Source organism: Primulina tabacum, chromosome 1 (genome assembly GCF_025594145.1).
Source record: "Primulina tabacum isolate GXHZ01 chromosome 1, ASM2559414v2, whole genome shotgun sequence".
Lineage (NCBI taxonomy): Eukaryota > Viridiplantae > Streptophyta > Magnoliopsida > Lamiales > Gesneriaceae > Primulina > Primulina tabacum.
In genome coordinates, this window is record NC_134550.1 from 1,102,891 (window position 1) to 1,114,441 (window position 11,551).

Genomic DNA, 11,551 nt, shown 5'->3' on the forward strand with positions numbered 1-11,551 from the left:
GCGGAGTTGTTTCTCACGTAGCGATAGGTATATATATTAAAAAAACTAAATCTAGTACTTGTGATTTGAAGATCGAGTTATTCTGAATCTCTGGTCTAGGTGCCGAAAAATTGATATTAATCGATTGTCAATTTTGATTGGGTTATTTGTCCCAAACAAGATGACGGCCACTGGGGTATGTTGACGTGCAGAATATAAAACGACGATGACAAAGTAGTCTCGTTAGACATCCTCTCCCCGAACAAATTCAAGACATAAAAAGTAAAATCCAGTCCAAAAACCAAACATATACTATTTCAACCTAAGATAAAATCGGAATAGGAGGCACCAAGAAATCAAGTTCCAAAAAACACCTTAAATTGTTTCTGAAAGAACCATATAAGCTGCCAAAAGAACTGGGTGTTAAGCAAACCGTAGAAGAACGCTCTTTAATATCAACTCAAGGCTTGAGGGCTAATGCCAAACCAAACTTTGCACTCTTGTCTATAGACTTGGTGTCCACCTCAGTTGACACGGTGATAAGTGATCTGGGGCGCCATTCATGCTGGATCAGGGCGCTTGCCTTGCCAAAGTTATTCAGTCGAGCCTTCACAGTGGTCAAGGGGTCCAACAAATGTTGAGTGCCGACGGTGATGGTATTCTCATTACTCGTAAAACTGTGTGCCACCTCAGCACCAACTGCAGTGCTGGTCACTGGGTTCACTGTGTGGTAGTAAGATCCAGTCAAGGTGTCACCCTTGTCATTCCTAAAGCAGGATGACAGTCATTAAATTTCTCAAAAATCTGTTAAGAATACATACGACACATATGCCCAACCGTTGCATTGCAGACTAATTATCGTCTTGAATCTTGATCTGCAAGGAACAAAGTAAATTTAAAACAAGTAATTAGCAGACTACTCACAGAGTCAACGAGGCGATGAGATCAGAATTTGTGAAGCTTGCACCAAAGTTGCATTTGGTTAAAGCACCTTCCTTGGTATCAAAAGACATATCAGTCCCAATAGCAATTTTATCGCTTCCCAGAACACAAGAAAAGTTCACAATGGGGTTGACAGTCAACCCAATGCTTGAGCTAATACCAGCACGCTCATGCAGGTACTGAAGCTCCAACTACAAATGGCAACGAAAATCCATAATTAAAGAAGGATCAAATATTTAGCACATCAGATTTCATATAGTAAAACATTGTCCACTTTAATTTACCTTCCCAGACCTTTGATCAGGAACTTTAAAGCTTAAGATTGTCTTCAAACCAGGTGCTGGCTCATCAATAGTGAAAGTGGTAAAGAGCTGGCATGGATTCCAAAATCTAATGTAAATAGAAGATGAGTACAGCACAATCCAAGTGAACCAAGGTAAAAGTAAAGCATACATTAGCGGCTGTATCCACTTTAATATCGGTTGTGACATTTTTATGCTTCAATTGGGTATTAATGTCTGCCAAAAACAATTCACCTTTCTTCGTTACCGTTGAAGTGAGAGTCTGCGACAAAACAAGAAATTAACAATAACTGCAAGGTAAAAAATATATCCGGACACTCCAACAAAACCATTGATACATCGAATTAACCAACGAAACAAAACATGTGCATACAAGCCCATCTGTGATTACAGTTGCACTAAACACATCAAAACACTAAATATAAACTACCAAATAATCTGCACACCAGCTACCACAAATGATACACATCTTAGTTCAGAACTCAAAGGAGAAGAGTGAGATGCAAAGGAAATGATTAATTAATTCCCACAGTATATTTGTTTGTGAAATACAATTTTCAAATGTTTTAAAACAAAGGCTAATACTAGGAAAAGTAATGCAGCATATGTACAAGTTAATACGAATCAAAATTATATATAAATACATTTAAATACGTGCGACTGCGTACGATAATAAGAAAGACAAAAAAACACACAACATTTTCTTCAAGTTTCGATTGAACTTGACAAAGAAAAACGCCTTTCTCACCCAATCCGACGTAAAAACTAGAACGAACCCCACAACAGACACATGCACTACTATAACCGATGTTTTAAGTAAGAAATTGATCCGTTATTTCAGTACAACATTTTCAACCGAGATTCAATAAAAAAAAAACTAGCTTCACAAATATGACTTCCACGAAATCAACAACCTAGTAGAGGCACTCATACCCCACAGACATTCAACTATAGACCTCAGAAACGTTTAGAGAAGAAAAGCAAACTGCGATATACACAGACAAAACGCTGCACCAAACAAAAAAAATAAAAATGTCTATCAACAGACAGAACATCTACAAAACGCACAGAAGATTTATTTTTAAAAAACGAAAAAGAAAAAAAAAATAATCACACACACACTATAACATAGCAGAATGAGATTGATTATTTAAAAATCCAAATACATAGCTAAAACAACATGCACCACACTAACTATTTCCCAAAATAAAATCACGAGACCCGTAAAAACGAATCCAAAGCTAGATCTGTAAAATAACACCATAAATGCTCACAAAACACTTACAACTCCAGTAGGAGAACAGGTGGTGATCGTAAACTTCTGGTCGCTGCTCAAGTAATCCTTGTTCAGAAGATCTAATTCCACAAAAAAAAAAAAAATCACAGCTAATCCACATCAAAAAACAAAAGAAACAAGAATCAAAATAAAGAACCTCGAGCTCTTTTGCCAATATCAGAGTACAGCCCCGGTCCCTTGCCCATGATTCTTCGACCTCAGATGAAAATTTTGAAAAACAAATATGGCGAGAGAGAGAATTGATTTATTATTTATTTGCCAAAATCATTATATTTTGTGTTTCTTTTCCGCAGGGCAAGTCTTTCTGAGAATCTGAGCCGTTGATGGGCAGCGGTTGTTTATGGACCGTTGAGTTTTGAGATTTCAATTTAGAGGGGTTTAAGGGACACGTGGCACTTGTGGTATGCGCTGTAATTTTTATCCGGCAAAAAGATAATGCCAGTAAGGTGTATTGTTCCTCAAGAAATGTGATTTTTAGGCACAAATATTTCTTTTGCTATAAATAATAAAATATTCTCGAATAAATAACTAAAAAGAAAATAGATCTACTTTCACTTTATTCGTTACACATCTAATTTTTAAAATATCAATTTTTTAGACAGATTTTAAATATTATATTACTAGTAGAAAATCCGAATTGCTCTTTTATCATAAGCGATAGTTTTTTTTTTTTTCCCAGTAACAAACACCTGGATCTACAATTAGTACAAGATCCATACATACATGTCCGACCCCCGTAAATTTCGATTATGCAATTTGGGGCAATAATTTTCTGCAATATTCTGTGATTACTGATAAGTATTGGAACGTAATGTTTGCTCCAATCTACGGATTAAAAAATTGAATTTTAATTGTCTCTCAGTTATAATTTTTGGCGTAGGAACAAATATTTGGTCTTACGTGAACTTGAAAAGTTTTTTTATTGGGTATTAGCTAACAGACATCTTGGGGATATATGAAAGGAGATCAGGATAACCAAACTTACAACATTCTTCTACAAAATGCTGTAACGGTTGCTATAGTCACCTCCCCTGAAGGCTACATTCTTTAATGCAATTTTTTTTTAAAAAAATTCTATGGTCATTGATGTTGCGGCAGAGGGGCATCATCATTCTACTTCATTCCCAGAGTAGACCGCCAGAAATCAACGACGGATGCCTTTGCTATTTGCAAAAACAACATGGATCTTTACTAATAAACGAATAAATAATTATCATTATATGATACAACAATCGTTTGTGTGATCTTTTTTAAGTATTCCAAAACATATTTATCAATTCTCTCAGGAAAAAAAAACACACACACACATATCAAGAAAGCAAAATTAAAACTGCATAATTAATCAGTTCTTGATTACTTCTGTGTAAAAAATGCATATATAACATTTTGGTATACAATCCATGAACAGACAACTTGCCAATTTTGTGTTCGATTATTGTAATAAATTTTGTAGTTCGGGCCAAGGGCAAATTTCCGGGTTTTCGTCTATGCCACCAAAAACATTGCAAAAACCTTCGTTCGTAGCTGCGGTCGGGCCCTAGAGATGATGATCTCGCCTTGATATGCTGTGGAGTAGTAATTGTGTCAAGCTAAGCTACCAGAAGGAGATATGATGTGACCGGGTAAAAATGGGTGCAAGATACGTACGCAATTTTACTGGGTCAGGTTATGTAAATGATAAGAGATGAGAGCACATCGAGATATATCAAGACTAGATGTCTTGCTCCCGAGCAAAGTTGGTGTTGATCTGCAAACACGAAGATGACCACGTGAATGGGCGTCGGAGGAATGTCCGATGTGGCCACTCCGATGCTATAGACAGCAGGTGAATGAGGAAAATCAATGTAGCAAAAATAAATGTTGTGCCAATGGTGTAAGAAAATCTATAAAGTAAATGATATGAAGTTATTTAAAGAAAGAAAGTCAGTGATAACATTGTTTTCAGTTATCACTTACTAATTATGACAAAATGATTGCTAATACCCTGGTTTCTGACACCAACTTCTCTGACACGTCAATTTGTCCCTTTCGTCTTATCAAAGCCATGCGATTCTGACACTAATGATTACCAAGATAAGTTATCACATACTTGTGCACTCGAGTGAGGTGTTATTATCGAGATAACCTGAATAGAGAGCCATCACCTAGGGACTCGTTTGGAAGCCTGGCTTTTGGAAGCCTAGGGAGATGATATATCTGGCAGTCATTTGTTCGGCTATTATCGAACCGGCCCAACATTTGTCAGGACCTAATACATGACTCGGGATCATCCAGTTCCCATGGCTCGAGCCTACAGAGGGTATCACCAAGGTACAACATTCGACGACGGCAAAATGACAGCTTTTTGGTTACCTTTACAAGTATATAATGTGCTGTTGAGGTCTGCAGCACCCGACCCGATTGAGTCTCCACTTTTGAGAGCCAACAACTGCAAATATATAGTCCAACCATTATGCATGAATCAATAAAAATTGTAACCCAACGGTCATAATTTTTTCGAAGAAAATAAGAATGAGGTAAAGAGTAAAACATTGCATGACTCAGGGATATTAAACCAGGTAAAAATTTGTGTGAGACGGTCTTATATGTCGTATTTTGTGAGACGGATCTCTTATTTGAGTTATTCATGAAAAAATATTACTTTTTATTGTGAATATTGGTAGGGTTGACCCTTCTCACAGATAAAGATTCGTGAGACTGTCTCACAAGAGACCTACTCATTAAACCAAGTCTCCCTCATTTGAATTTGGTAGAAATATTTAAACCTTTGGACAAAAACACACATATAATTCTAAATTTTTTCATTTCAAGAAAAGGGATCATCCTCCTGGTTTTGTGTCGGATTCGTCCCCGAACATGATGAAACCATGCAGTAGAAAAACTTAGAACATATGATCATGAAAGGCCAAATTATTGTAATGCATTTACAACCATATAAATGAAACCTGAGCCTGAAGTTTCTTGTTCAGGGATTTAAGGTCACGATTCTCAGCTTTAATGGCCTCAAACTGTTTCTTCAAGATATTGTAATCCTTCTCCATTTGCTTAGTTTTCAATCGAGCCCTCCTGTTTTGAAACCATATAGCAATCTGCCTGGGCTTCAGCCCCAAAGCCCGAGAGAGCCGCATTTTCCTCTTGGGCTCCAGTTTGTTTCTCGACTCGAAGCTCTTCTCCAGGGCCTTCACCCGGTCCAGGCTCAGCCTCCTCTTCTTAACCTCTCCAAGAGACAGCGATTCGTCGTCCGACATATCATCCTCCGGCTGCAATTCCTCAGCCCTATCCATCCCCGGATATGACACGGATTTCTCATCATGAACTGTGCAACACCTACTGAAAAAATTCGACAAGATTTAGCAATAAAATTTGGTTTTCAGTTACTAAAATATCGCCAAAAATAAAGTGCCATGGTAGTCTTGTGGAGCAAAGGATGACGATGAGGCCAAATGGCTATCTTCATTGTTCCCAAACATGGATCAAAACCAAGAAAATCACACTTTTTACTCGTGTTTGTGTGTGAAAGCTCAATATATAAGTAAAAGAATTTCTTAGTTTATAAGTAGAGATTTTGAAGTGGGAACATGGGTAGCCAGCGATAATCACAGTTGAGACAAAGAGAGAGGGAGAGAAACGTGAACTGTTAATTATATAATGCTCAAAATAATGTTTACTTGCATATAGAACTAAATTATATTCATAATAATGTTTACTTGGCTGGCTGCATTATATTAAATAAAACGTCATTTTTCAAAGATACTGTTGCATGTGATTTCGGATTATACCCCTTATTTTAACATTATATATGTAAAATCATGGTTGCAAATTAAGGGTGTATATTTGGTCTGTTTTTCATATTTAATTTTGAACCAGAATCGCATCCCATTACATTGCATCTGGTTGGATATGTGGATTTTAAATTCTCAATCAAAATATGTTGTGTATGTTTGGGCAAATAATTTCTTTAGATATATTAAGTTCCATATTTTACTCCAATGTATTTATGTTTATACTATTTAGTGACAGAGATTAAAATCATCAGCTCGAAATACAAAAAGAGTTCATGTTGTCTTTACGAGATGTCCAAGTTTGTGTAATAGGTGAACACGAGGGTCGAATGATCACGGATTCGATTTATGATAGCAACTTTTTTATGATCAAGCTTGTCCGGCAAGGCTACTGGTTATGGTAGAATATATTTTTTAATCTTCTTTGGTAACAATTGTGCTTAATTAACCATTTACTGAATAAAAACCTTGTGCACAAAGGCATTGTTTGGCAAAAGACAGAAATATTTAAACTTCAAGTTCTAGGACCGATTCATCGGAGATCCATTCCTCAACAAAGAAAACCTACGAAAATTGGGTGAGGACTAACGCAGCTAAACTGGGAATAGAATATATATGGATGGACTCAATGCTAAATGCAAACTATCAGTGTCTATGTTACATGAATTATTATGTTAATTAATGTTTCTCAACCTATGGTTTAAATTGATTTTTCCTTTTTTTGTGAAATTTTCATTCGGAAAAGTAGGCTTGTTCAAATAATCTATTCCACGTTGTATAAGGAAAATACATAGATTAAATCTGGATAATGCGAAAGGTACGACCAATATATCATATAAGTTATAACGATATTTATATCAATTGTATCGTGATATTTTAGTATTATATAATGAGATTTTACTATTTTATATGAGAGTTTGTATTCAATGTATAATAAGATTGTGATAAATTGAATTTTTGTATTGAATTTTTTCTAATGTAAAAATTGTTTGTTGTACATGTAGCATCACTAAAATAGAATAATGTTAAAGGTACAGTCAATATATCGTTACATCGATATTTACAATTATTTTATATCGCGATATTTTGTATGCAATGTATAATGAGATTTTGACAAATTAATTTTTTGTGTCGTACAAATTGACGTATATGTAGCATCACTCATCTAAATACGTTGATTAGGTTATTCACTTATTAGTTTTAAATGTTTCGAGTTACATTTATCCTATACAGTCATAATATAGGGAAAAAAAATAGTGTTTTGATGTAATTTTAGAATCCTTGAAACACTTTCTTTCTTTTTCCTTAACCGTCATTTCTTTTTTCCATGAAAAATCAATTTATGTAAAAAAATCTAAGAAACTTTAAAAATCTTAAAATTTTCAGTTTTAATTTCAAAATTGTTCTATATATATATATATATATATATATTGATATTATATTGACATGCATGTAAAGCGTATACTTGGTGCTAGTTATAATTATTATCAGATAAAGTTTTGGCATAGTGTGTCACGGGCCGATACTATGATATACGTTATCAGATTATTTAATATTTACAGGTATTGGGGGCAATAAATGAGGCCAGTTGCGTTATTGAAATTTAGGAAGGACAGTGAATAACTAGGGGTGGGAAAAAATATCGAAATAATGAGATATTGAAAAATCGTACCGAAAAAAATACAGTACTTACCAAAAAAATCGGTATGAAATATATTTTTTTCGGTATTTCGGTATATACTGAAATACCAAAAATAATTTTTATTATTTTTTTTAAAAATTTAAGTTCGGTATACCTAAAAAATGTCGGTATATCGACAAAATTTTCGATGTCGGTATGATACCGATATGAACTTTTTCCATACCGAAAATTCGGTATACCGAATGTGCGGTATACCGAAATTTCGGTATCGGTATCGGTATGGAATTTTTCCATACCGATATACCGTACCGTACCCACCCCTATGAATAACGCCAATTAAATTATTATCTCACATATGCTTACGCTAGCTATGTATTAATAATTTATAACTCCTTCAGATATTTAATTGAAAAATACACTCTTAATTCAGGTATTGCCTAAGTTAGCATGTATTTATTTTTGTTGGATATTATATAAGCAAATTGAATCTAGAGAAAAATTTATGGTTTGAATTTGATTTATTCAAGCTCGAATAGTTCAAAAAAATTTGCTCGAGTTTGAGTTTATCTAATAGAGTAAGTCTCATGTGAGACAGTCTCACGAATCTTTATCTATGAGACGGATCAACCCTACCGATATTCACAATAAAAAGTAATAGTCTTAGCATAAAAAGTAATAGTTTTTCATGGATGACCCAAATAAAAAATTTGTCTCACAAAATACGATCCGTGAGACCGTGTCACGCAAGTTTTTGCTTATCTCAAAATATTTGAATATGTTGTTGGAATGCTAGAACTATTAATCGAAAATAAATACTTAAGAAATTAGATATATATATTAAATTAAAAAATTATTAAAATTCACGAACGATTATCAAACTATCGAATAAAATATTTTAGTTAACTCAAAATTAGTTTTAACATTTTCGAATTTGATAATTTCAAACCATGTTTTTCGAGCCAACTCACGCTCGATTTGTTTGGACCCCGTAAAGTTGTGTACCTTGAAGATAAAAACTAATGAATAATAAGAAGCGTGGGTAATGTAAATTTATGAGATTTCTAGAAATAAAACTACAAAATGGAACTCTCTCTCCACGCTCACCCACAATCGCCGGCTCTTTGGTGCTTCGTAATTTCTTTATTTCACACCTACAAAAATCAATAAATTATTATCCACCAAGCCGACGGCTTTCTTTGAATCTTTCTATTGCAATTTGTGCAGCACCACTCATTGCACTCATCGCTGTATCTTTTCAGTTAATCCCATTTCTTTACCTTCCCATTCCCTATTCTTCCACGGCGACGAAAAAGTGAAACCAAAAGGGAGGTGAAAAAAGGAACAAGTTGCTGGATAAAGAGCCTCTTCTTCATCAGCTTCTTGGTTTTTTGACTTCCTTTTTTTTTTTTTTGCTTCTCGATTCAAATTATCTGATTCAGTATTGTTATCTATTGCCCATCGAAGATCTCCTGTCTCTTCTTGTTGATCATGATCTGAAGTTTCAATTTTTGGTGTTTTCCTTTGATCGAAAGGTTTCTCTTCTTTTTTTTTTCTCTCGGTGTGACGAGTTTTCGTTTTCCCATGATGATTACATCATTCAATGCCGTGTTTTGCAGAGAATTGCAAACCCAGTTTCTTCCCTCTAAGATGTTAAGTATTTTATTAGTGTTTCTTTCTTAATCCTTCGATTCCAGGCGCGTAAATCTCTGTTCCCCGGATTATTTTTATAAATTTTTCAAAAGGCTTGTTGGAATATTTAACAAATATATTACGTACAGCCAGCTAGTTCTTATGGGAATGTTTCTTCATCCTCTAATCTTTTTACTTACAACTTTCGATAAAACTGTCGATTTTTAAAGTTTTTATTTTTTTTACATTGCCTTGATCATTTATTGTTGTGTGATATTTTTCTTTTTCTGATAATGGGTTGTGGATCTTCGAAAGAAAAGGTCTGCCAGAACTGCCAGGCGCCTTATATTCCGGTGAGGAGAACGTATTCAATGCACGTTCACCATCCACCTAATGGAACAGGGGATAGCTATCATCTGGTGGCTCTTAAGTCATCCACGTTGGGTTCTTTGAAGCTTGATCCTTCGATTCAGAATCGTATTGTAAATGTTGGAAACGAGGATCAGGCTCTGTTGATACATAATCATAGTGTTATAGCGGATAAGGCCTTGATTAGCAATGGACCAAATGGGGGCAAAATTTGCTCAGAAGGATCAGCTAAAGATGCATTTGCGATGGGTATGATTGAGGCCAAGACTTGGTCTAGAACGCTCAATGCAAAAATCCCGAAATTTATTCCTAAAACACCAGTCAGAACGCCTCCGGGAGAGCCAGAGATGATCAATGCTTGGGAGATGATGGAGGGTCTTGAAGATGTCAGTCCTCCTCGCTCGGTTCATCATTTTCGCAGCTTTTCGTTCAACGTCCCTCGAAATTCTGGTTTGTCTCCTATGGATGATCAACCCACTCCTAGAGTGCAAGAAAATGGCACTGCATCACCTAAGCCCTCGTGGTTGAACTTGGCTGATAATGATTCTAATTCCAATGACACTTCTATGGTATCTGAATTCGATACTGAGGTGATTGCGGAATTCAGAAAATCTCTAGAGGATCTCCCTCCGGCCAATCCATTTTATCTCAGGTCCTTGGGTAGTAAAAAAGAACAGGCCTTGGCTGGTAAGGATCGTGCTTTGGATGTAACGGATGACGAAAAGTATGAAAAGGCTATGAACAACAGCGTGCCTCGTGGTAAACACAAGCTGATTGTATATTTTACGAGCCTTAGAGGGGTGAGGAAGACGTATGAGGATTGTTGTCATGTTCGAGTGATTTTAAAGGGATTAGGAGTTAAAGTTGATGAAAGAGATGTATCAATGCATTCAAGATTCAAGGATGAGTTAAAGGAGTTGTTAAGAGGGGAGTTTGGTCACAGTGTTGGCTTGCCTAGAGTTTTTCTGGGGGAGAATTACATTGGCGGGGCCGATGAAATACGGCGTTTAAACGAGGAGGGAAAGCTCGAAAAGATGGTGGAAAAGTGCGAGTTTGTAGACTATAGTAAAGGAGGTAGTGGAAATGGTCATGTTTGTGAAGTATGTGGAGATATTAGATTTGTTCCTTGTGAGACGTGTTCGGGGAGTTGTAAAATCTATTACGAGGGAGACGATGACGAAGAAGAAACTGAAGAAAACGAGCAGGAATACGGTTTTCGTAGATGTCAAGAGTGTAATGAAAATGGACTTGTACTGTGTCCGGTTTGTTGTGATTGAGTTCTTGTTCAGTGAATGAGTTCTTTCGGTGTCAAGGATTTTGGTTTCCCTTTTGTGAGTTTGTTTGTTGTACAGCGCGGAGTATTGATTGATTTTGGGCAGGAGAATAAGATTTTCTGTTATAAAAATATTTAGTTTCTTCTAGTTCTTGGCTGTTGTTTAAGCCTTGCGATGATTTCTCTATACCATGTTTCCCAGTTTGAGAAGCATGCTTTTCTATTTATTTTTTAGGTTTATGAAAATTAAATGCATCGATCGGACTAGAGCCAACAAGACAGGTTAAACATTTCAAAATTTGAGTAAATATCCGTGAAAACATTAGATTGAAAAGT

The 11,551-nt window shown here is 35.6% G+C and overlaps 3 protein-coding genes across 3 annotated transcripts; 1 reads left to right on the top strand and 2 right to left on the bottom strand.

The window, feature by feature from the left end:
- Positions 1-276: 276 nt before the first annotated feature.
- LOC142545367 (mitochondrial outer membrane protein porin of 34 kDa-like) lies at positions 277-2,801 on the bottom strand. The gene is made up of 6 exons (XM_075652559.1): positions 2,657-2,801; positions 2,509-2,579; positions 1,375-1,485; positions 1,206-1,292; positions 904-1,112; positions 277-746 (listed from the first exon to the last, which is right to left on the bottom strand). Exons 1-6 carry the CDS (start codon positions 2,703-2,705, stop codon positions 440-442), a joined length of 834 nt encoding a protein of 277 aa, XP_075508674.1. The 5' UTR covers positions 2,706-2,801; the 3' UTR covers positions 277-439.
- A 1,979-nt stretch (positions 2,802-4,780) lies between these two features.
- LOC142515341 (homeobox-leucine zipper protein HAT7-like) lies at positions 4,781-6,140 on the bottom strand. Its single transcript, XM_075619795.1, has 2 exons — positions 5,466-6,140; positions 4,781-4,948 (listed from the first exon to the last, which is right to left on the bottom strand). Exons 1-2 carry the CDS (start codon positions 5,802-5,804, stop codon positions 4,823-4,825), a joined length of 465 nt encoding a protein of 154 aa, XP_075475910.1. The 5' UTR covers positions 5,805-6,140; the 3' UTR covers positions 4,781-4,822.
- A 2,917-nt stretch (positions 6,141-9,057) lies between these two features.
- On the top strand, positions 9,058-11,361 carry LOC142545445 (uncharacterized protein At5g39865-like). Its single transcript, XM_075652673.1, has one exon. It carries the CDS (start codon positions 9,867-9,869, stop codon positions 11,217-11,219), a length of 1,353 nt encoding a protein of 450 aa, XP_075508788.1. The 5' UTR covers positions 9,058-9,866; the 3' UTR covers positions 11,220-11,361.
- The last annotated feature ends 190 nt before the right edge of the window (positions 11,362-11,551 follow it).

What these genes read in the sequence shown, in the direction of transcription:
- LOC142545367 (XM_075652559.1), bottom strand. Translation starts at nt 2,705, where the DNA reads ATGGGCAAGGGACCGGGGCTGTACTCTGATATTGGCAAAAGAGCTCGA. An exon ending in TATTGGCAAAAGAGCTCGAG is followed by an intron (nt 2,580 to 2,656) that starts GTTCTTTATTTT and finishes TTGTGGAATTAG; the next exon opens with ATCTTCTGAACAAGGATTAC. An exon ending in CTCATCGCCTCGTTGACTCT is followed by an intron (nt 747 to 903) that starts GTGAGTAGTCTG and finishes ATCCTGCTTTAG; the next exon opens with GAATGACAAGGGTGACACCT.
- LOC142515341 (XM_075619795.1), bottom strand. Translation starts at nt 5,804, where the DNA reads ATGGATAGGGCTGAGGAATTGCAGCCGGAGGATGATATGTCGGACGAC. An exon ending in ACAAGAAACTTCAGGCTCAG is followed by an intron (nt 4,949 to 5,465) that starts GTTTCATTTATA and finishes ATATATTTGCAG; the next exon opens with TTGTTGGCTCTCAAAAGTGG.
- LOC142545445 (XM_075652673.1), top strand. Translation starts at nt 9,867, where the DNA reads ATGGGTTGTGGATCTTCGAAAGAAAAGGTCTGCCAGAACTGCCAGGCG.